The sequence below is a fragment of the Aulonocara sp. 'chitande type north' Nkhata Bay genome, linkage group LG12 (assembly GCF_057382095.1).
Source record: "Aulonocara sp. 'chitande type north' Nkhata Bay isolate Kocher_YH1m ecotype deep benthic linkage group LG12, A_spYH_male_GT1.1, whole genome shotgun sequence".
Taxonomy (NCBI): domain Eukaryota; kingdom Metazoa; phylum Chordata; class Actinopteri; order Cichliformes; family Cichlidae; genus Aulonocara; species Aulonocara sp. 'chitande type north' Nkhata Bay.
The window spans coordinates 2,569,148-2,593,856 of record NC_141355.1 but is presented as its reverse complement, the minus strand read 5'-3'; the positions used below and the strand labels follow the sequence as shown (position 1 = coordinate 2,593,856).

The following is a 24,709-nucleotide window of genomic DNA, read 5'->3' as shown; positions in this document are numbered from 1 at the left end:
AGCTCTTTGAGTGTTTAACACAGCAGAATCAACCAGGTTCAAAAGTGCATTCGTCATTTCTTTGATTCTCAGAGTATAAAAGCTGACGGAGTGTCCATAACCACGTCAGTCTGCTACCTGTAATAATAAACATGATGGCAAATCTGCATTCAAAGATGTGCTCTTGCTTTCTCTATATACAAACAGATAAAACTTCAAATCACATGACTGACACTCAGGACAAGACACCGTTATGGACAGTGTGACGAGCTGGGGCAGAAACATGTGTGGGCTCAGGTCTATGATAACGATAAATATTATAAACGGATCACTGTTGACATTCACTGATTTATAAAGTTTTCAATGCATACAGTATGTACAGATTTCTCTTTATAAACAGCCAAGTGGAATGTACTTTGATTTACATCAGCAAAGGCAGGTGAAGGCAGAGCCTTTCCTTCATCATTTACAGAGCATTCACCTTTTTTATCATATACAGCTGTGGTCAGTTTACAAACTCGCATTTTGGACTTCAGTGATTTCTTTCAGCCGTTCTTTTTCCAGGGTGGACTGGTTATACAGTATGTGTCTTTAACAACTTAAAAAAAGAAAGAAGAAAAACTGGGTATTATTTTTTATTTTGAATTGTCTCCAAAGGGCAGTTGGCTTCATGTCAAGTTTGCAGACGTCTATTTCGGAGCGGGGCCTTGTTTCTCGGTCAGCACTCTCTCAGTCCATGTTGATGTAAAACTCACTTCATTGTGGATGCTGTTAGTAGCAGCTGTTAGCAGTTCATAGCAGACCTGACCCTTGGTGGTTTCTGGGTTGCTCCTGAACATCCTAACCAGTGTCTCATTTCAGAATGACAGCTCGACTCTTCTTCCAGACACTGGTGAGGTGGTGAGACACTGGAATAACTTGTACTTATGTACAATAGTTGAACTGATGATCTTGAAAAGTGTAGTTGTTTAGGAATGGGTCCAATGGACATTCACAACTTGTGTAAATTCACAGTTCTCCTTCTGCGACCTTCACTGAGGTCCTTGGACTTCCCACTGTTCTTAGTAATGGATGATGCAGTGAGTGCTGTCAAACAAAAACTTTATGCTGACAGAGAGAAACTAACAATTTTAGTCAATAACAATCACCAAGAGGGAGGGAGGGAGGGAGGGAGGGTGTGTGTGTGTGTGTGTGTGTGTGTGTGTGAGCCTGACTGTATCCTTGTCAACATGTACGATGTTTCAATGTTTACAATGATTCAACCCTGGGAAAAAAACTAGTTCAAAGAAATACAAACCATAAATTACTTCACATTCATGTACACGATGAATGTATGAAAACTTTGACCACAGTTGTATTATTTCAGTTGAATTTATATACAGCCTATATTTTTCACACTGGTGTTAAAGGAGAGAGAAAAAGAAAAACAGCGCGTGGAGATCAGACTCAGAGTATCAAACAGCTTTCACATCAGTCTTCTTTCCCGGGCTGCCTCTGCGAATCAGAATGTGACTGCACCACACTGTGGCACATATTGGTATTACACGGGTGATCTTACATCTTTAATCCACCACAGTACAGAGAGCAACTACAGTTCAACATGCATGGAAGCTGGAGCAAGGTCAGCATTGCCATCTATTAGGAAAATGTTGGATTATGATGATCATATTGGACATTAATCACAGCCTTGATTTCTTTGATTGTTGCGTCCCAGAGTGTGGTTAGTTGCAGCCTAGACAGCAAAGCAGGTACTGCAGGTGGACCACAGGTCATTTAATTCACCTTTAAAGTTTGTCATTAAAATGTACAACAAATTATTAAAATCAAATTAAAAATAAATAAAATAAAAGTATTGATTAATTAGAGAGATTTCTATATTGACCAATTTTTGAACTGGTTGTGTTTTATTCCTCTCGGTCTCTGGGTGACTCAGTTGACCGAAAACCTCATCAGTGGCAGAGAAATGGAAGAAAAACTATTAATGGAGGATCAACAGCAGGAGAAGCAAAATGAATCCATTGAACCCAAACACCTGGTCCCAGGTTTGCTCTGCTCGGGGGCGAAAGACACTGTGTTGATTAAAGATGTAATCAAAGGTTTGTGTGACCCACAGAAGACTTTCAGTTTCCAATGCAGCATTCTTCAATGTGAGAACAGCTGGTCCTCTGACACCAGTGTGAACCATTTATATACCATTAAATAGACTCATTGATACTAAAGCCAACTGTACGGGTCAGTAAAGTGACCCGTTTTCATTAAATAAGCCCTCTGATTTAAAATGAAGTGATAAACAACAAGTTAACCCCAAAAACAACAGAGCGTTACTCCTGTGTGATGTCTCACATAGTAACTCACTTTTTGCTGACAAAAAACCATCAGATTAGTGTCATATGATTGAAGAAAAATCAAAAACGTCATTTTAAAAATCACCACTGATTATGAGTAAGCCTTCGTCCCTAAATGATGATGCGCAGCCCCTCCTCTGTCCTCACATCAGTACCTCCCACAGAGCCAGGGAAAAACTGGGAGGCTGGAGTCCTGCTCAGTGATGGGAGCTAGACAGGAAGGAGGTGCTCTGTCTTTTTCTCAGTCTCTCCATCACTTCAGCTCTTTCTGCTGTAAAATCAGCTCCAATGAGCTGATCCTGAGATAGAAGGGCGGACGATTCCCTTTGGAGAAGGCTTCGATCCAAACCAGGACATCTACAACACAAACGGGACAGTAATCATTAGCACAGACCGAGTATAAGGCAGCAAAGGTGAAGACATGATAATACACGTGATGACATTTGGCTGTGTCGGGAGGTTGGTCTGCTCTATAAAGGCAAAGCACAGTGACTACCACAGACTGTATAGAGGACATGGAGGTAGCTGCCATGTCTCCAGTCCCTCAGTCCAGTGACTGAGTCCGGAAAGGTTTTCCCACAGAGATTTGTACAGATGTCTTTTTGCAAAGAATCCGCCCACCTTGTACTCCAGAGTTTGCTTCAGCATGTCCTCTTCTTCTCGAGTGAAGTTCAGCAGCACAGATACAGCTCTTATCAGCTGGTATGCCTGTCAGAGCAAAACAAGCAGCGCACCTTCAGTCTGAGTGTGGAGCACAGCTGGGCTCTGACATGCAGTCAACACAAACCAGACTCTTGCAGAGTCACACGTTACCTCTGCCTCTCTGGATGACATGAACTTGAGGACGACGTGCTTGAGATACTCAAAATTAATTTCTCTTGAGTCATTGAGGTCCGAGGTGTTGGTCACTGTGGTGTTGGAGGTCGGGGGACTCGGGGTGGATGCAGGTGCAGGGTCAGGACAAACCCTCTCCGGTTTTTCTGCTCTGCTTTCAGGTAGCTTCTCCCTCCCTTCAGCTTCTGACTCAGGTTTTAATTTCTACAGAGCACGAAGAGAGAAAAGCACTCAAAGAATCAAATCATTCTGCATTTACACCCGATAAGCAGGCAGAATCCAATCAATAACAAATCTGACGATTAAGAAAGAACTTGATTGTTTTAGGTTACAGCAACAGTACAGGTTTGTGTTTCTTTGGAACCTGAGGCCTGTATGACACAGGATTCTGGCTTATCCAAGCACCTTCAGGGTTCACGCCTTTCTAATTTGCCGTAATAACTTGTTCTGTGAAGCTAACGCGCTCTGGAGAAGTCATTCTTTACTCTGAAACCTAAAACAGGCTGGAGCAGGTTATGTTCAGAGTTCTGTATTAAAAATCATCTGGACGTCGTTTGTTTACAGAATGTTTCACGATCCTCTGCTGGGCTACGACCTGTGTGCACAGCCTGTGTGCTCTATCTGAATGAAGCAATGTCACATGACCGTACGTGTTTTACTCCAGTGATTTGGAAAATGTATAAAATGTTATAATTCATTCTGATCTGCTGCTGTGGGACAGTAAGCTTTAATGCCACACTTCACTTCAGAATCAGAATCAGAATCAGAAAGGGGTTTATTGCCAAATGTTGAGCAGGTTTACAACATTAGGAAATTGCTGCGGTGCTTCAGTGCAAACATACTGTTATAAATACTGTTATAAATTAAGCTTAAATAGACATGAAAATAAAAATGAGAATAAGAATTAAGAGTGCTACGTAGAAAGATATATACATGATATATACATGAGTGCAGGTGGTGATCAGTGCAAACATGGAATGATGCAGTGACACAGCGTAGGGTCATGTGTTAGTGGTGGGAACAGTCATATGGTTATTGTTCATGTGTCCAACAGCAGAGGGGAAGAAACTGTTCTTATGGCGAGAGGTTCTGGTGCGAATGGACCGGAGCCTCCTGCCTGAGGGGAGCAGGTCAAACAGACTGTGTCCAGGGTGAGAAGGGTCAGCTGAGATCCGAGCTGCACGCCGCAATGTCCTGGAGGTGTACAGGTCCTGCAGAGATGGGAGTCTGCAGCCAATCACCTTCTCAGCAGAGCGCACAACACGCTGCAGTCTCTGTTTGTCCCTGATAGTGGCTCCAGCGTACCACACGGTGATGGAGGAGGTGAGGATGGACTCGATGATTGCAGTGTAGAATTGCATCATCGTCCGTGTTGGCAGGTTGAATTTCTTCAGCTGCCTCAGGAAGTACATCCTCTGCTGGGCTTTCTTGATGACGGAGGTGATGGTGGGTTCCCACTTCAGGTCCTGGGTGATGGTGGTACCCAGGAAGCGGAATGAGTCCACAGAGGTGATGGGGGTGTCAGTCAGGATGATGGGGGGGAGTGGGGCTGTGTGCTTCCTGAAGTCCACAATAATCTCCACTGTCTTCTGGGCATTCAGCACCAGACATATTTCATACTTTTTATGGCTACAACTGACTTTACATTAATGGCAATCTTATGACAATAGGAAAGATCAGCACTGAACATTCATTGTCTTACCAGTTCTTTCTGCAAAGTCCTCTTCAGTTCTGCCAGTCTCTGCTGCAGCTGCTTTATGGTCTGCAAACATCATCAGAGAGTTTTATGTGTGGGGTGAGTTTACCTGCCTTCATGCATGTAGTTTTTTTTCATTCATAGCTAGAGGACCAAATGTGAATTGCCAAAAAGCCTCTGACCCTGTTCTTGTCGCTGAGCTCTTGCTCCAGCTCTCTGTTGACTTTCTGGATGTGATCCAGGTCATCCACGGTCACGCTGCCGTTCTGATCCTCCTCACAGACTACACTATGACTGTGGAGCTGCTCGGTCAGGGTTTCCACCTCCACTTCCAGGTAGGAGATCTAGACAGTTCACACCAAGCATGCACTGTTAATTCAGTCTGATTAAAGTACTCAGTCCGTCTCAGTTTAACAAGAAACCCCATCAAGATAAAATAGTTCATGAGTGTGAATGCCTGGAAGTCACCTGCACACCGATCACATTATAAAATACAGCACAAGTATGTTCAAAGATGTCTGAGCGTGTGCAGGTGCTGACCCGAGCCTGGCAGCTGTCCAGCTGCTGAGTCTGTGTGAGCAGCTCCTCCTTCAGGCTGGTGACCTGGGAGTCTTTGTCCAGCTCCACCTGCTCCAGCTGGGCTCTCAACCGCTCAGCCTCCTCCTGCACCTCCACCAGGGATGCCTGTCGCCCCTGCACCTCTGCAACGCAAACACAATATTTTGGAGACATAAAGAGCTTTAAACTCTTATTGTTCTAAAGCTCTTTATTAAGCGCCATCTCTTTAAAGATCTTTAGTGCACACGCGTGTACCATTCTGCAGGGATCTGATGTCCTCCTCTCTGAGTGCTAGCTTCTCAGTGACAGCGGTCACTTCCTGCTGTGAGCTCTGTAGAGCTGCACTCAGCTCTGCAACCTGACATCAAGCACAACACGCACACAAACAGTGAGGTGATGTGCACACAGAGTTACATTATTTCAGCAGAGGTTTGTGTTTGAGTTTATCCACTGACCTGTGTTTGCAGGCCCTCCTTCTGTCGTCTGGTTTCTTCCAGAGCTTTGGCGATTTCTGTGCTCAGCGTCTGTCGGCTGTTTAGCTCCACCTGGGAAACACAGACCAAAAATGTGGGCTACAAATAACCTCTGCTCACTTCAAAAATCATTCAATAAAATAAACTTTAAAGTTGTATTTTTCGTCTGACGGAGTGAAAAACCTGCGCCATTAAACAAATGATTACAACTTATGACTCAAGACGCACTAACGAGGCAAATGTGCCGAAGAATGTGAACACTGGTAATATTAGTGAGTAATACACGGAGTAACAGCGACAACAGCAACAGGGTGAGCAGATGAACATTCAGACTAGGCTCAGAGTTTTGGTAGATCGACAGGCTCAGGTGTCCAAACCAGCCAGCAGCCTGTGAGCCTGCACGGCGGCCTCTTACTGCTGAGGGGTAAAAAAACCCTCACATTTATTCAGCGGAGATGACAAATAATGTGAACGGCTCCATCATGAAGAATATGGAGGTTTCGAACCAACAGAAATAAGCTGTTTGTTGTAAAACAACTTTTTACTGTGTTGGAATTTTCTGATTGTTTCTCTTGTGCTCCATTTTCTGGACTGGACCGTTTCTGTGGTTGTTCAGCTTCTCTTTGTCCCAGTAGTTTTCATTTCCCCCACCACCCCAATTATCCCTGTTTAAATCAAATACATGTTCATATTCTTGAATAAAACAACCCAGCAGTGTGTTGTGGTTCTTACCCTGCACTGCTCCAGTTCTTCTGTCCGCTGCTTCAGAACAGAGTCCACCTCATTCATCTGCTTGTCCAGATCAGCCTGCCACATGTGCACATCAGAACAAGCACTGATTAAGGTTGGCGGTTGGACGAATATATCGTTTTTACGAGAGTGATTTATTTATTTGCCCATGAATAAGTTTGCTAATAATGTTGGTTGAATCTAAGAGAGGCAGTCAACAGAAAAACAGCTGTTTCAACTGCAGCCTCCTCAGAGTGCGCCCAAACGCAGCGATGCATTTCAAAATGTCACACAATGGTGGGAAGGGAAACAAAGAGAAACGGGCTTCTTTTCTCCACTCTAAAAACGTCAAAAAGTAAGTTCAAAATCAAGTCTTTCATCTCAATAAATGATTCATCCAGAAAGTAGCTATAGCAACACTAAAACAAAGAATAAAATAAAATATTCCCTCCAGACAAAACGTATAAATTCTAAACGCTCAAATCAAATGATTATCGTTGCTCCGCCCATCCAAAGTCTGCGCCTGAGTGAGTATATCCCACGTCGTCAGTTATTGGACTGCCGGCTGGAAACCTCATTACAGATTAATCCCTCTTTTGGAAATTCCATATGAAAAACATCATGTTCAGTCTGGGGTCTGCAGGTACAGATCAGACACTGGTTTATCAAACAGAATAAAAACAAATGCCAGGAGGAAACATACCAGCCGGGTCTGTAGTGTCTGTTTGTCCTTCTGTAAAGAGGCGACACAGTCCTCCAGTCGGCTCATCTTCTCCCGACTCTGCTGCTCTAACAAAGACAGCTGCTGGTCCAGAAAGGCCTTCTCTGCACTCCGCTCTCCCTCCTGAGCACACGGACAAAAGTATGTTTGGACATGCACTCTTTACCTTCACTGCAATCATGCTGAAAGTCCATGTTTTCCCTCCAAGAAACAAAAAACTGAGCACAAACATGATCAGACTTTGAAAGAGCACTCTGTAGCCTTCAGTAAATAATATCAGGCTCCTTTCTAAAGGCTCAAACTGTGCTTGGAGTGGCACTCACCAGTTTCTCCATGTTCTGCTGCTTCTCTGCGATCTGCTGCTGTGCACTGCTCAGCCTCTCACTGCTCTCTACAACCTGCTGCTCCAGCTGAGCAATCTGAAAACCACAATTCAATCAATATGATATGAATGAATACTCATCGAGGCTTCAGCATACCAAATGTCACCATGTAAAGTCTTTTCGATTTCACTTTGCAATCTCAGGTTAGAATCCTTTTATCACGTATTATTCCTCGGAGCCGGGTGTTTGTTGTCTCATCGCTTACTTGTGTGTCTGTCCTCTCTCTGTAGGCCCTGGACGAGTCGTCTTTGTGTCGCAGAAGAGTCTGCAGCTCAGTAATGGTGACACTCATCCTCGACACCTAAGGCCACAAGAAACACAACGCTTAAGTTTTTTTTTTTTTTTTTTATCTTCTTTTGTTCAAAGTAACGTGAGGAATGAAAACCAGAAAACAGGAGTAAATAAACATGCAGCTGTTTTAAAAAGAGGAAAATGCCACAGAAAGCAACAGAAATGAAAACAACAACTTCATAACTAAAGTAAGAAGTTGAACATTTTAAGAAACACAGCTTACACTGTTAGGCCCACTTCGATCTTATGTCCCCTCTAAAGTGACACACTGCTGACTACATCAGACTATTACATTACATTGATTTACACAGGGTATGTGTATTTGGCCCCATACAATGTTCTCCATCGCGTATGAATGTGCTGTTTTACCTGAGCCTCCAGAGAGCTGACGGCATCAGCGTGGTCTGTTCGGACAGCCAGCAGCTCTGCTCTCGTCCCGTCCAGACTTTGCTCCAGACTAGACTTCTGGAAAGACAACAAAAAAATGAATAAACTTATATTTGTGCTTCTAATTTCTTTTTCTCATTAGGAAGCCTGACTATAAAGACATCTGTGGGCCCATGAAACACAACAACACCTCAGTGAGCATGTCAACTGCCAGCCATGCGCTACTGTCATAAAGTAGACCCAAGACTTGTTCTTAACCTCCTGCAGCAGCTCCTGTAGGTGCTCATCCTGGCTCAGGTTCCCCTGCAGTCGTCTCTCCAACGATGTTACCTTCTTCTGAAGCTCCACCAACAAGCGCTCCTTGTCCTCCACCGTCACAGCCGCCTGATGATGGAGCAACAAGCCAACGACAGGTAAAGAACATTTGGTTTAAAAGACTGAAACAAGTGGAACAAACTAATGTGACCCATTATAAAAGAAGATTCAATTTGTTTACACGTCAACAACAACGTAAACGTGGAACAATAACAGGTTTTTGGGTGTTTTGTGAATTTAGTTCAAAATAAAAAAGTTTGTCGAAGCATTTTTTGCAGGAACGAATAGCCTGAAGTCTTCTTGAACTCCAACTGAGCCGCTCCAGAATTTTCCCTGAGTCACGCAGTTGATTGTGCTTCAGGTCATTGCCTTAAACACTGAGCAGAGCTTTTCCTGCAGGATGTTGTTGCATCCATGTTTCCCTCCGCTCCAACTGGTGTCCCAGTTTGTGTCACATGTACACAACCCCGCAGCATCATGTTGCCACTACTAGGTTGTGCTGAGCGTTTACTTTATGCCACACATACTGGTTGAAACTCTTTCATCGCACCAGAAGACTGTGCATCTCATAGATACTACAGAAGCTTCTCAGACGAGCGGTGAAACGTCTTCAGGGAACTTGAAGAAGTCCGGTCGCTCTCATAGATGGACGTTGGCACCTTTTGACAAACTGTGCTGAAACTCTTAGTGAAGAAAAGGTTTTTCTGGTTTCTTCACTGTAAATGTCCGATTGGCGGAGTGACGCACTAACAGCTGTGCTGCTGTTTATTTAGATGGATAGTCCAGGTTTATATTATTTTTAGCAAATAAAAATTAGTCCTGTTTTTGCTTTTCCACTGTAAAATGATGACGTAAAAAACGAGTATGAGCTATGAGCCAAAATGCAGAGGGTTCGAAAAATGATAACACATTATTTAAGCCCAGTTAGACACAGACTGTCGATGTTTAGCTGCAGGGCGTTACAGCTTTACTGCCCTCACGTTCTGACCTTTTGCTGCTGCAGCTTCAGAGCATCATGTTCTGTCTGTAATTCATGGAGGGACTTCTCCAACGTGGAAACCATACTCTGTGACTGAAAAACAAAGGCAACCAACAACAAGTGAATAAGCAGTTTTGGAGAGGATGGTAGTGGTAGTGTGCTCAGTGCTGACCTTCTGGAAGTCTTCAGAGACCTGCTGGATGACTGACTGCAGCTCCTGGCATCGTCCCTCTAGCTCGCCGACCTTCTTGTCAGCCTCCTCTCTGAGCAGCAGCAGCTCTTCTCTACATGGAGCCAATAAATGCTCTTTGAATTACAGCGTCATGTCACAAAATAAATCACAGTCCCACAACAAATCCAAGCTCACTTCTAGAACAAGCAACTAAATGTTGAAAATGCTGACTCCCTCCACAAAAACCGAATGTTGCATTTTCCATACCGCTCTATCTCCAGCTCAGAGTTGAGTCTGCAGCTCTCCTCGTGCTGCCGTTCCAGAGTCTGGAGCTTCCCCCGAGCCTCGGCCAGCCCTCGCTTTGCCGACTGAATATCAGCCTCCTTATGCTGAAGTTCCCGCTCTTGCTGGCTCAGCAGTTCTTCCTTCCTCAGCAACTGATAAACAGAATCCAACCATCATACCACATCGTAAAGTGTTTTCAAACCAATGTACAGACTCGCCAGTCCTGCACTAAGGTACAATCAGTGTACGACTACATAACTGACTGCCATTTTTCCTTAATCGCAAAATGTCAGGAAGAAGCTGGCACACCACATGTACGCACCATGTGTTTAACTTTAGCGAGCTCCTGCTGCTGAAAGCCCTCCAGTTCATCCAGGTCGTCCCTTTTTTGAAAGAGTGCTAAGCTTTGTTCCATCATCTCCTCTAGCCGAGCTGACAGGGCAGCCTTCTCCTAAACAAACACACCTTTGAGGTAAATATCGTTTCTCTCATGCACCATTTATTGGATTCATGCAGGTGTACAGAATCTTAAGATTATGGATATGACCCCGGTTCACTGATGGCCTCACCAAGAGCTCAAATACCAATACACTACCCCCCCCCGGCTGGCTACACTCCTGTCAGGACAGGGCCCACCTCGATAACTGGCAGACAGAGTCACAACAAGCTCCTGCAGGAAGCCTGCACTGCGTAGTAACCTTCCAAGCCATCCAGTCGTGGTTTCATTTCTTAGGTTACATGTGAGGATATGGTGTAGGGTTACGAGTGACTTCTGGTTACATCATAAGTCACAATGCAGATTTCCTGCTGCAGTAATTCAAACATTAGAGGGACTTTCACCTGCTCTGTAGATGCTGTAGACACACCCAACTGGTAAAACCTAGCAAATGTGTGGGGTAAGACAGTTATGCAGAAACCTCTCAGAAACTCCCTTTAAGAGAAACCATGAGGCTGCCAGACACCTGCTAGTAAAAGCAGCTGCTCCTGCTATCCAAGGGAAAGACGATGTTTAGACACAGGCCTCGTGTGGTTTAGTCCAGGACACAGGTAACTGGTCCTCGTCTAAAACCCCGAGTCCTGTCCAGGTAAACCTACAATGCATGGACTGGACACAAGGTATGCAACATAAAACCAACATGGCAGGCTGTAATAGTGGCCGAATACACCTGGAAGGTGTAGAATGCCTTACTCTCTTCTACCTGAAGAAATGATGGGATCACGGCCATGAAGCACTGAAATGGGATGGCCTATGATTCAAATACGTTATGCTCATACAGAGTCCTGTAAGACCACGCTCTAGCACACAGAAGCTATAGCCATGATTAGCGTTTAGGCTGAGTGTTACAAACAGTTAAACCACCAGGTTAAAGCACTGAGAAGAATATTAGTGTTTTTCAGTTAACTTGGAGTAAAAAGTAATTGTACTTTTTTTTTTAAAGATGTATTTCTTCCTGATAGAAATGCCAGTGGCACCTTAGCATCAGCTACAGGACAGCACTGCTACCTCTGGTGAGCCAATTTACAACTGAAATACTGGGAACAAAGAAGCAGTGGCAGAGTCTTTAGCCCAATAGTATACTAGTCACCAAGAGGTGTTTGAATAACATCTGAGGCTATGACACTATTATGTAACACTGCTCTGGCCACTCCTGACACGAGTGTCACTGAGCAAGTGTAAAGGAGCCGGTATGACGGTATTTGAGATTTTGTTGAGGTCACGCAGCCAGCGTCCCCCACAGTGAAACACAAGACAAATACCATGAAAGAACCAGTTGTAAGAGTCTCTAGTATTACTATGCAGCTTCTTTTCCCCCCACAAGGAAAATTTCTCCTTTATCTTCTTTGTGATGGGATATACACCAAACACTGCACATTGTTAGCAATAACTCAGCATATTACAAAGTAATGGTATTCTAGTAGGAATGTAATGACTGAAACTGAGTGTTAAAGAATGATAATTTGCCCAACTGCTGGTGTAATGTATTTTTCACTCTTCTTATTTTGTGACCAGTTTAACGTTCATTCCAATCAGTGAACAGCACAGAAATATCAGCTCCTCCCCCCCAAACAAACTGCTGGGCTTTATCATTCTTGACCTGAAACAACTGCTCCCATAAAGCCACCAGAGAAGTGTTTACTGAGGTCAAACGGACAAGAAGCCAAGGTCCAGTTTGCCATAGAGCTTTACAACTGGACTTTTTCCCTCTACTAGAGCGAAGACGTTACCGCCGTCAAGCCACGAGAAAGAATGCAGGCTAAGGTAATCCTGCACTGGGTCCAACCTTTAAACCTACAGACCACGTCCATCTTTTATATTTTTGTGGGGTGATTTTGCAATCTTCAAATTAAAGAATTATATTTGTTCTACATGTTTTAAAAGAAATGTAACTTACTTTGTCTGAATTGGCCATTTTCTCCATCCACTCCTGCAGGAGGAGGATAGAAAGTGTTCAGAACAAATCAGACCTCTATAATAAGTGAGACAGAACGCATCTTTACCTGATCTTTTTTCTCCAGCGCTAAAGTCATCCCCTCTGCCATTTTGGCTCTGCTGACCTGATGAGAGTCATTCTGTTCCTGAAGTTTCTTTATGGATGCTGAGCAGTGAGAGAGGGAGAAAGAGACAGACAGGACACAGAAAGGTTTGTATGTACCAAGCAGAACAGAAATGTTAAACAGCACAGAGAGCGGCGCCGTTAGTAGCTGTGAAAAGTTGGAGTCAGTTTAACAAGTGTTTTCATCCCAGAAGCAAAAACAGGCAGAGACGAGCAACGTGCGACACGTGGAAGAAACAGAAAGGTAGTAAAGATCCTAACACAACAAAGCCACCCTGAAGAAATGACGTCGTTTAGACTAAAAGCTTAGAACCCCCAGAAACTGCAGAGTTCAACTCACATTACTACAACACAAGACAAATAATCTTAGAGCAGCAAGTCCATCTTACTATGAAGGAAAACTATGCAGCAAGCAGGGAGGGACGGCAGAGAGGCCGCAGTGGGGCTTTAAATCGAGAGGTTTCAGGGAGAACTTTGAGAGAATAGCTGATAGTTTCAGTGCTAAAGATGAAATGTTTAACTCTTCCAAGATTCACTCATTAAGGATGTTGTTGACTGGATGTTCCAATAAGCTCTCATCTAACCAGTTCCTCATTTGCCACACGACCCCTGGTGCTACTGTCAGAAGGTTTACATCACTTATCTCCCTGAACTAGTCCATTATTTTTGTGAGGGACAGATATCCTTGTTTTCAAAAAAGATGTTTACCTAACGTTTAGGCAAATTAGTCAATATTATAGTAGTATATATTAAATGTATTTTATTTTATCCATTCACTTTGCTTTTAATTTGAATGGTTAGTTGCTGCAAGCCAGCTCCATTGCTTTGCATCTCGTGTTTTCCTACCAACTGGTTGGTGGCCATGTTGCTGTTGTGGTTGTCCTCAATATCATGTCAGAGGATTCTCCAAATCTACCACCCTTGATAGCAGCTGGGGTCAGTGGATTCTGTTCTAGTCTTGAGCTCTGCTGTGAGCACGAGGGTCGCTTTACCTGAATCTGCACGACCCTCATGAAGGCTGCAGAGCAGAACAAGGAATAAAATCAGCAGCTGCAATCCAAGATGCTGAGGTTGGAGTGTATTCAAAGGTAGAGATGGGACAAACTGAAGTGTTTCAGATTAACTGAGTCAGTTTGCTAAAACAGATGGCCAAAAAGTCAAGTTTAACATTTAAAGATTTTGCAAATCACCTGTTACTAAACTTAAAAAAGGAGGTTCAGCCAGTGTGTTTAATGCTCGAGGCTTTTAGTGTGAACATATAACATTTGCATACTCCAATATATTTAGCTTTGCTTGTATTACAGCAGGTATAAAAACTTTGTTTGCATCAGCATCTGCCACACGCAGCAGCTACACACAGACCAGGTTCCCAAATCTTCCTCTCTAAACAAAGTGGAAAAATTCTATTGCTACACTTAATGAGTCACAAGCAAGTTGGTCTTGTTGTTCAAACCGTGCATTGTGGTAGGGTTTTGATATTTAGTTCATCACAGTGAATACAGTAACTTAAAACAATGTGAGAGACACAGCCCAACAAATGAGTATATAAATATATAGGTGGCTGTACCAGGTTTAATAGACCAGAATGAGAGAGGTTTGAGAAACCACTTAGCAAAAGCGAACAAACTGAGAGCAAAGTGACAGACAAAGCATGGCTCTGGAATCAGTGCTCTGAACACTGCATACCAGTGGTTTGAAAAAAAGCCCAATCCTACTTTGGATTAAAAGAAAAGAAAAAGCACTTCCACAGCAACCCTCTGAAGATATTAGCATCTGGAACCCTGAACCATCTCTGTGAGCGATAATGTGTCAGGTAATGTTTAGTACAGCTGACAGACAGGAAACAGAAAGGAAGCTAATTGGGAGGAGAGTAGAGGTACGTACAATCCTGATGCCTTTCTAATGCAATTTCAAGCTTCTCCTTGGTCTTCTGCATAATTCGCAGCTGCTCAGCGTAGTCTAGTGTTGGGAAGTAGGGTGATTGGGTGGGGTACCAACAATACACACACAAACAAGGAGAAAGAGGCAGATGACAGTTAAGAGAGAAGCAGGAGAGAAGGTGAACAGAAGGAGTGGGGGAAAACAAAAGGGAGAACATGGTTGAGAAATAATGGAAGGTAAAAATACTGATGATTTGCTTATCTGAGAAAACCATAATGGTTTAAAGGCTGCGTGAGAATCTGCCACCTTTAACCTTTTTCTAGGGATTGAAAGTCATTAAAGCTACTAAAGGAAAAATGTGCCATTATTCTGAGAAGAAAAAAAGAAGTAGTCAAAGGAGCTTGCAAAGAAAAGCGTCTGGACTTCTTTAGGTTGCTTGAAGACGTTTCACCTCTCACCCGAGAAGCTTCTTCAGTTCTAAGGTCAAATGGTGGAGAGTCCCAGATTTAAACCTAGTGGGAGTTTCCCCCCACAGAGGGACAAAGGACCCCCTGATGATCCTCTAATCACATGAGCCAAGGTGTGAAACTGGGTGTGGGTCCCAATCAGCCAGAGCTTCAGGTGAGCTCATTGTGAAACCTGGCCCCACCTTATCATGCGATTTCCTGAGGTCAGATGGCCCAGGATGTGAGTGGGCGTTAAGGCCGTACATTTTGGGAGGGACACCCTTCAACTGGTGCGGGAGTATGAAAGGGAATCAAGGAAACTAGCGGATTATAGGAACCATCTCCGTTTCAACCTAAGATGCAGACAAAGCAGAGTTGTTCCTAAGAGCCTGCGCCTTGGATCCACTGTCAGGGGATACAGAGCAGACTTGATTCTACACAGAGCACAAAATCAGCTTCTAAGTGAAAGGATAAGACAGGTCCATTTCACTATAGATGCCCTCCAGAGCAAGAACAGCCAGACCCTGCAGGAACTGGAAATCCTTCTACCCTCTCCAATCTTAGAAGAGGTTTACAAGTTTGTGGACAAGGCTCAGCGGGCCCAACACTCTAAAGGAAAAGAAAGACAACGCAGGAAATTCCACACCTTGCTTTCAAAAACACACACTCCTCAGTCTGAACCTACACAACTCAGAGAAGAAAACACACCTGAAGACAGTCAGGAGAAATGGGTTAAGAACTTTTCAGACAGGAATCTCACTGAACCTGAAAAGAGAGTATTAGCCAAAGGACTCAATTTTGCCATTTCTCCACAACAGTTGCCCATAGTGGACCTCATCACAGCCACAGAAACCGCCATACGGATTAATAAATTATCACAGAAGCAGAGCAAATCATGATGCCACCCTCTCCAGTGCCAAAGTCCCTCCGTCCAACCTCACAATACAAGAAGGCCGTCGCTTCCCTGAGCAAAGACCACAACATCACTGTTTTACCAGCTGATAAGGGAGGATGCACCGTGGTCCTAAACACTACAGATTACCACACAAAGATCACTACTCTCCTCAGTGACAACAATACCTACGAAGATTTGAAGTGAAACCCCACAAGCAGCTACAAAAAGAAAGTTATAGCTTGCCTTCAAGACTTTGAAAAGGACAAAATTATTGACCGCCTTACATATCACCGCCTTTACCCAGGGGATGCCATACCCTGCATCTATGGACTTCCTAAGATCCACAAGGAAGCTGTCCCACTCAGACCCATAGTCAGTAGCATAAACTCAGCCACTTATAACATTGCTAAACACCTTGCTACCATCCTTGCTCCTCTCGTGGGGAACACCCCACACCACATCAAGAACTCCACCGACAAGGTCCAGAAACTTACCCTGGATCCAGATGAAACCATGGTGTCCTTTGATGTAGTCTCTCTCTTCACTTGCATACCCACCACGGAGGCCGTGGAGACTGTCAGAAAATGACTACAAGAAGACAGCTCCTTGGAGGACAGGACCAACTTCACACCCGATCAGATCTGCACACTGTTAGACCTCTGCCTCACCACCACATACTTCAAATACAACGAAGGCTTCTACAGACAAACACATGGCTGTGCCATGGGCTCCCCCGTGTCAACTATTGTAGCCAACCTTTACATGGAGGAAGTGGAAAGGAAGGCTCTTGGCTCTTTCAAAGGAAGAGTACCCAGCCACTGGTACAGATACAGTGGGGCAAAAAAGTATTTAGTCAGCCACCAATTGTGCAAGTTCCCCCACCTAAAATGATGACAGAGGTCAGTAATTTGCACCAGAGGTACACTTCAACTGTGAGAGACAGAATGTGGAAAAAAAAAAAATCCATGAATCCACATGGTAGGATTTGTAAAGAATTTATTCGTAAATTAGGGTGGAAAATAAGTATTTGGTCACCTCAAACAAGGAAAATCTCTGGCTCTCACAGACCTGTAACGTCTTCTGTAAGAAGCTTTTCTGTCCCCCACTCGTTACCTGTATGAATGGCACCTGTTTGAACTCATCATCTGTATAAAAGACACCTGTCCACAGCCTCAAACAGTCAGACTCCAAACTCCGCCATGGCCAAGACCAAAGAGCTTTTGAAGGACACCAGGAAAAGTATTGTAGACCTGCACCAGACTGGGAAGAGTGAATCTACAATAGGCAAGCAGCTTGGTGTGAAAAAATCAACTGTGGGAGCAATCATCAGAAAATGGAAGACATACAAGACCACTGATAATCTCCCTCCATCTGGGGCTCCACGCAAGATCTCATCCCGTGGGGTCAAAATGATCATGAGAACGGTGAGCAAAGATCCCAGAACCACACGGGGGGACCTGGTGAATGACCTGCAGAGAGCTGGGACCAAAGTAACAAAGGTCACCATCAGTAACACACTACAACGGCAGGGAATCAAATCCCGCAGTGCCAGACGTGTTCCGCTGCTGAAGCCAGTGCATGTCCAGGCCCGTCTGAAGTTTGCCAGAGAGCACATGGATGATACAGCAGAGGATTGGGAGAATGTCATGTGGTCAGATGAAACCAAAGTAGAACTTTTTGGTATAAACTCAACTCGTCGTGTTTGGAGGAAGAAGAATACTGAGTTGCATCCCAAGAACACCATACCTACTGTGAAGCATGGGGGTGGAAACATCATGCTATGGGGCTGTTTTTCTGCCAAGGGGACAGGACGACTGATCCGTGTTAAGGACAGAATGAATGGGGCCATGTATCGTGAGATTTTGAGCCAAAACCTCCTTCCATCAGTGAGAACTTTGAAGATGAAACGAGGCTGGGTCTTCCAACATGACAATGATCCAAAACACACCGCCCGGGCAACAAAGGAGTGGCTCCGTAAGAAGCATTTGAAAGTCCTGGAGTGGCCTAGCCAGTCTCCAGACCTCAACCCCATAGAAAATCTGTGGCGGGAGTTGAAAGTCCGTGTTGCTCGGCGACAGCCCCAAAACATCACTGCTCTCGAGAAGATCTGCATGGAGGAATGGGCCAAAATACCAGCTACTGTGTGTGCAAACCTGGTAAAGACCTATAGTAAACGTTTGACCTCTGTTATTGCCAACAAAGGTTATGTTACAAAGTATTGAGTTGTATTTTTGTTATTGACCAAATACTTATTTTCCACCCTGATTTACCAATAAATTCTTTACAAATCCTACCATGTGGATTCATGGATTTTTTTTTCACATTCTGTCTCTCACAGTTGAAGTGTACCTCTGGTGCAAATTACTGACCTCTGTCATCATTTTAGGTGGGGGAACTTGCACAATCGGTGGCTGACTAAATACTTTTTTGCCCCACTGTATGTAGACGACATCTGGGTCAAAATCAAGACACAAGAAGTGGAATCCTTCACTGCGCACATTAACGCTGGGGATAAAAACATCAAGTTCACCAGGGAAGACACAAAGGACAACTGTTTGCCTTTCCTGGACTGCGCTGTGCACATTGAAGAGAACGGCAACCTCAACATCGAAGTTTACCGGAAGCCCACACACACGGACCAGTACCTCCTCTTTGACTCCCATCACCCTCTGGAACACAAACTTGGAGTAATTAGGACCCTACACCACCGGGCAGAACATGTTCCCTCTAAGCCTGAAGGAAAAAAGAAGGAACACACATGTAAAGGAAGCACTCAAAACCTGCGGCTATCCTAAATGGGCGTTCTTAAAGTCAGCAAAGAGGCACAGAAAAGAAGACCAGACACCAGCGAGGGAGGATAAGAAGGACAGACGCAACAACATTGTCATCCCCTATGTAGCCGGTGTATCAGAAAAACTCAGGAGAGTTTTCTCCAAGCATGACATCCCGGTGTATTTCAGACCCAGCAACACGCTCAGACACAAACTGGTTCACCCGAAAGACAAAACCCCAAAACACAAACTTAACAATGTGGTGTATGCTGTACAGTGCAGTGAGGAATGCTCAGACCTCTACATCGGAGAGACCAAACAGCCACTTCACAAGCGCATGGCACAACACAGAAGAGCCACCTCCACAGGACAAGACTCAGCAGTCCATCTGCATCTAAAGGTCAAAGGTCACTCGTTCGAGGATGCCAATGTTCACATTTTGGACAGAGAGGACAGATGGTTTGAAAGAGGAGTGAAAGAAGCATCTATGTCCACTGTGAGCGACCATCTTTGAACAGAGGCGGGGGTTTACGACACCAACTCTCTGCCATCTATAATCCAGTTTTGAGATCCTCCCCAGACGCCTTAACGCCCACTCACATCCTGGGCCATCTGACCTCAGGAATTCGCATGATAAGGTGGGGCCAGGTTTCACAATGAACACACCCGAAACTCTGGCTGATTGGGACCCACACCCAGTTTCCCACCTTGGCTCATGTGATTAGAGGATCATCAGGGGTCCTTTTGTCCCTCTGTGGGGGGTCACTCTCACTAGGTTTATATCTGGGACTCTCCACCATTTGACCTTAGAACTGAAGAAGCTTCTTGGATGAGAGGTGAAACGTCTTCAAGCAACTTAAAGAAGTCCAGACGCTTTTCTTTGCAAGCTCCTTTGACTACGATGACCTGGATGACTGAGAACCTTCACAGAAAAAAAAGTAGTTCAATATTTATTTACAACAGAAAAACAAGCCACACACAGTTAAATACTAAAAATAATATTCACACTGAGACATTAACACAATCACTTCATGGCCATCAGTCTGTGCACTGCAGCATGGAGAGCAGAGAAATCAGCTGCCCTGCTTTAAACTGGCCTATTAGGCTCTTCCTCATCTTCTGTCATATGTGTCACATATTAAGGTCAATGCATGTGCACGTAATCCCTGAGAGCCAAACAGCTTTGAAAAATCTGTTTCAGCCCCGCCCACCTGCTACTCAAACCTGTTTGCCATTTGATTGAAATGGGATTAAGCACAGACTTTTGCCTTAGCCATATACTTTACACGCTCACAATAACTCCAGTATTCATGCTGCCCAGCTTTGACACTGTGCAGTAACAGTTGTGCTGTGGGGCTCATAAACATGAAGCATTCACACTCTATTACCAAGACCATAAAAAGTCTAAATGCATGTTTGTATATATGATTTTCTTGTTGGTTTCCATGGTTTCTCCTGGCTGAAAGGCCTCAGTCTCATGCAGCTAATCCTCAAATTACCTCTACTCATTATAATTCTATATTTAACATATGCATCTTTAACTTGTGTGAGATAAAACTAAAATCCTTTAGATGTTCTCAGATTATTATAATTATTATCAGTTAAGACAGGGTGCACTTGCATTTAAATTGAACTCAGATTGCTCCTAAAATCTGCTTCACTTCAGCTGCTTACACTACTGTTGTACATCATACCTGACAGCTTGGCCTCCAGCCTCCGGATCTGATCATTTCTTCTGAGGAGCTGGGCAGGAAGGTCATCCCTGGAGCTGCTGCCATCAGATGCCTGAAAATAAATAAAAAATAAAAATAAAAAATCAGACATACAGACGTTTATAGAAGTGGAACTGGTCAATCCATTGGTCCATTCATCAGGTGCTTCACAACAAAATAATGTTAGAACATAAAAACAAAAAGTTACACAAATACAAGTTTAAAAAGATGAGTTTTAGCTGTTCCTTTAATGTGATCAGCGAGTCTACAGATGCCAGGCTCAGAGGGAGAGTGTGCAGAGGCCTGGACCCTGTTGCAAAAGCTCCGTCTCCTTTAGGTCCCAGCCTAGTGTGATGGACGGTCAACTGGTTCTGATCACATGACCTCAGTGACCTGCCGGAGACGTATGGATGTGAGGGTTTTCTTATGCACACTGGTGTGTCCATGCAGAGCTCTAGAAGTCAAAACCAGAATCTTAAAGTTAACAGGGAACCAGTATAAGTAAACCAGCAGTGGAATTGGACAACTTTGTCAGAAGTCTCACAGTAACGCTCTGAACATCCAGTAAAAGAGGTTCCCAGGAGGTTTTGCTGAGACAGCTAACTAATAATTATCTGGACAAAATAAAGTAAAAGCATGAATGACAAGGTCAGAGTGTGACACCAATATTGCCAAGCATAACTTGGTAATATTTCTTAAATGATAGAGGCGAGAACAAACCAGATTGTTAGCATCAGTATCCAAAGTTAAAAGTAACACCAACAATCCTGATAGAAGTTTTAACAAAGAGCAGCGAGTTTCCATGACCTTCAACACAAATCTCACAGTGGGACAGATATGGACTGCTTAGTCTTCATTAAGTTTAAAACATGGTCAGTTGTCTAACTTAATAGAATGTAAGCACTATGCAGGATTTGAAACTCGAGGCTTAAAACAGATATAACTACATAGTAGTTATATCTAGAAACATTACATGATACACCACAGGCAAGTGGAAGAGGACATGTACTTTGAAGCAGCAGCAAAGCCGGTGCCATCACACTGGAAGTCTGTGTGTAGTATCTGACTACAACAGGTACTGAACAAATGCTAACTGGCTGAAACGTGGGCTCACCATGAGGGAGAGAAACAGGATAAAGCACCAAAGGTGACAAACACCCTGAGAAGCATGGCACGACTTTAATGGTTTCATACTCTGTTTTTACATCACTACAAAGAAGACAAACAAACAAGATTAGCATGCAGGACAGTCCACATATTTTTGACACGGCCCGCTGGTGTCAGTTAACAGCTACAACATGTAGATGACGGTCTGCAAAGCTCTGCATATGCTCTGGAGTGTGTCCTGACATAAACTCTCCAAGCCTCTGGAGCTCTACTGCAGGGATGATGCAGTCATTTGAGATTTTGTCCAAAATATACCAAAGCACACCTGCATCCATGTCCGCACGAAAAGGCCTCTATGCTATCTGACATGTCATCAATTCTTCTTGTAACTGTATTTTCAAACAAAGACAACACTGACAGCCTTTCTACCATCTCAGTGTACCAGGACATCTGCACTGTTATTGGAGAGTGTTGCCGTTATTGTGTTTTAGGGCTGCCACAAACGATCATTTTGATAGTCGACTAGTCACCGATTATTTTTGCGATTAGTCGACTAATCAGATCATCATCCATTGGACGTAAAACTACAGCTTATTGCACCAGCAGCATCTGCTCTTATATAACTATCATTAGCTTACAGCTTTAAGTGTTTAAGGTCTGTGCTAACTAAAAATAAAGACAAGATGATAGTTTATTAAATTTTAATGAAATTTGCAGATTGTTTCGGTGAAGTTTAATAAACTCCTTGCTATCTAAAATATAACAGGACACTGGAGTATATTCTGAGCATCTCACACTTCTGATAATCAGCTGTCTGCTTGACGTTTATTCAGCTGTGTAAAAACTATAACTTTAATCTCAGCCAAACCGATTTACTCAGGAACAAATAAAATACTAAAAAAAGCCAAACAATAACATTTTAAGTTATCTAAGTGACTCATATATCATGTTTAACCTGAGTAGTGACAGAAGGCGGTGGGTTTGAAAACGATTTGCGGGGAGTCCGGTGTTCTCACGGCGCTAGTGAGCCTAGCCCCCGGCTCGCTAACGAGCTAGTGGGTAACAGATGTCTCCGAAAACGTCGGAGCGCTTTTGAAAATATGTGGTGTCCTGATAAACTGAGCAGATATTTGAGGTTTACACAGCTACATTCTCGCCTGAAAATATGTTAAACGTTTATTTTGTGACCCAGAAAGAATAATAAGAGTAACATTAAAACTAACTAGCTGCCGCCATTGTTGGAAACTGCGCTGGGCCGCGCTATGAATTCTGGGACACAGCTGCTTCTTCTTCTTCTTCTTCGGGGTTTAACGGCAGCTGGCATCCTTGTACATGCAGTGCTGCCATCTTCTGTTTCAGTCCGTTATTACACTCTTAAATCCTGCTACTTATTCCTGCGTCTTTTGTGATCTTACAAAGCTTCAAATGACACGTCGACTATTAAATCAGTCGTCGACGATTTTGATAGTCGACGTAATCGTGACTAGTCGACAAATCGTGGCAGCCCTATTGTGTTTCTAGTTTTATTTTACTGTTTTGCCATCAATTCAGTGTTTTATTAACATAGACTTTGCCACAATGGTCAGACCATCGCAGACTCCTCGAGTCTTGACGTCTATAGGTCGGGCCCAGTGCCTTTCAAAGTAGGCTAGATTTCTAACAGAAGGTCTGATTGGTTTCCAAGTCCCTCTTTAGCCTGTGGCACCAAGATAGCATTAGCCAACTCCCGACAGCACAGTTTATCCTACCTTTTGTGTAGTTGTAGATTGTAGTAATGATGTATTGTCATAAAATATGGCGGTGGCTGGACTTGACTCAGCATGCCATCTGAGAACCAGTGTTTTAAATCATGGAAAGATGTTCTGCTGGGTCACATGACAAATGCTGGTCAGCTGCAAGAAAGCTCCAACAAAATAAATTGGATGACAGAAAAATACATGTGCCAGCAGTAAGAGTTGTGCAGACAAGCTGGCCAGGGTGTGCAGCTATGCTACTATGTTTGTTATACTACAAATCAAAAACACAAAGTAACATATCAGCCGGCTGTAACACGACTAAGCAACTTCACTAAATTATTTAGTCAGCTGTAACGGAGCCTCAGGAGTCTGGCTTCCTCTCTCGAGAGCTACTTATTAGAGCTACTAACACTGAGATGGATCTGATTAACAAACTATAATGGAAGCAATTGGAAAATTGTTCTTAAATAAGGAAAACAGTCAAGTACAATAACATAATATACACAGCATTGCAATAAATGTGTTGATCTTAAGACTGGACTCAAATATGATCATGAAGACACACAATCAGTACAAAAGAGCCAATCTCCACTCTACCATCACCTTTACTATAGGCATGCTAGAAGACTGTTTACTTAGCCTGGCAGGGACACACACACACACACACACACACACACACACACACACACACACACACACACACACACACACACACACACACACACACACACACACACACACACACACACACACACAGCGGGTTTGGGCCCAGCGCTGGAAAAATAGCTGCAGGGCAGGATGGCTGCTGTGTTTGCTTACTCCTCACCCCCTACCCAATCCAGTTGCTTGTCACGTGCTCCATAATGTTGTGCTGTGGACATCTATGTGCTTTCTGTGCAGAGGAGTTTTTTTTGTTTTCTGTTCTCATGCTGTCCTCCCAGGAGCCCAGCATGAGTAGAGGTCTATATTTTTCACTCTTGGACTTTCCCATTGTAGTGTAATACTACCAATCCCCGACCTGTCTCCCCATGTGATGTCCCATTTCACTGCAGGGCAACTTGCATGTGACAAATAAAGGTCTGATTGATTGATTGATCGATGTCCATCAAAACTAAGGGCTGCTACCCAGGAATGGCTCTGCTGACAGCCAGAGGATAACTAATTTACCAGGGCCACAGTGTTTAGCATCAACAGGAGCTGCCAGAGAAGCACAGTAAGGCCTTCATATATGAGCTTTGACACTGACAATTTACACACATACGCAATCCCACTAGTAGATCCACAACTGCAGAATGCAAAAACAGGAACAATAAATACGTGAAATACAATATGAAACTAAAAAATAAGCAAAGCAGCACTCCAAGGACCTGTGAACATGTTAAAGTAATATAGGAAAACATATTGCAAACTGTTACTGAGTGACCACCCAGAGATGAATGTTTTCTGTCATGTTAAAGCA

General features: G+C 43.7%; 1 protein-coding gene across 3 annotated transcripts in view; it reads right to left on the bottom strand.

Annotated features, from left to right (window-relative positions):
* Positions 1-24,709, bottom strand: part of golga1 (golgin A1) — a 26,111-nt gene continuing 1,402 nt past the window's right edge. The window contains exons 3-24 of one of the 3 annotated variants that reach the window (XM_086313181.1): positions 20,390-20,480; positions 14,587-14,661; positions 12,647-12,744; positions 12,541-12,573; positions 10,470-10,598; positions 10,130-10,299; positions 9,863-9,974; positions 9,700-9,783; positions 8,655-8,780; positions 8,379-8,474; positions 7,924-8,019; positions 7,659-7,754; positions 7,318-7,458; positions 6,618-6,692; positions 5,868-5,957; positions 5,668-5,770; positions 5,395-5,555; positions 5,037-5,198; positions 4,861-4,920; positions 3,138-3,362; positions 2,946-3,032; positions 1-2,681 (exon numbers count right to left, since the gene is read on the bottom strand). In XM_086313181.1, coding sequence (XP_086169307.1) covers positions 2,604-2,681; positions 2,946-3,032; positions 3,138-3,362; positions 4,861-4,920; positions 5,037-5,198; positions 5,395-5,555; positions 5,668-5,770; positions 5,868-5,957; positions 6,618-6,692; positions 7,318-7,458; positions 7,659-7,754; positions 7,924-8,019; positions 8,379-8,474; positions 8,655-8,780; positions 9,700-9,783; positions 9,863-9,974; positions 10,130-10,299; positions 10,470-10,598; positions 12,541-12,573; positions 12,647-12,744; positions 14,587-14,661; positions 20,390-20,480 — 2,388 coding nt within the window. In that variant the 3' untranslated portion in view covers positions 1-2,603. The remainder of the gene's footprint in view (positions 2,682-2,945; positions 3,033-3,137; positions 3,363-4,860; positions 4,921-5,036; positions 5,199-5,394; positions 5,556-5,667; positions 5,771-5,867; positions 5,958-6,617; positions 6,693-7,317; positions 7,459-7,658; positions 7,755-7,923; positions 8,020-8,378; positions 8,475-8,654; positions 8,781-9,699; positions 9,784-9,862; positions 9,975-10,129; positions 10,300-10,469; positions 10,599-12,540; positions 12,574-12,646; positions 12,745-14,586; positions 14,662-20,389; positions 20,481-24,709) is intronic. The other 2 variants (XM_086313183.1, XM_086313182.1) reach the window with 2 other exon arrangements.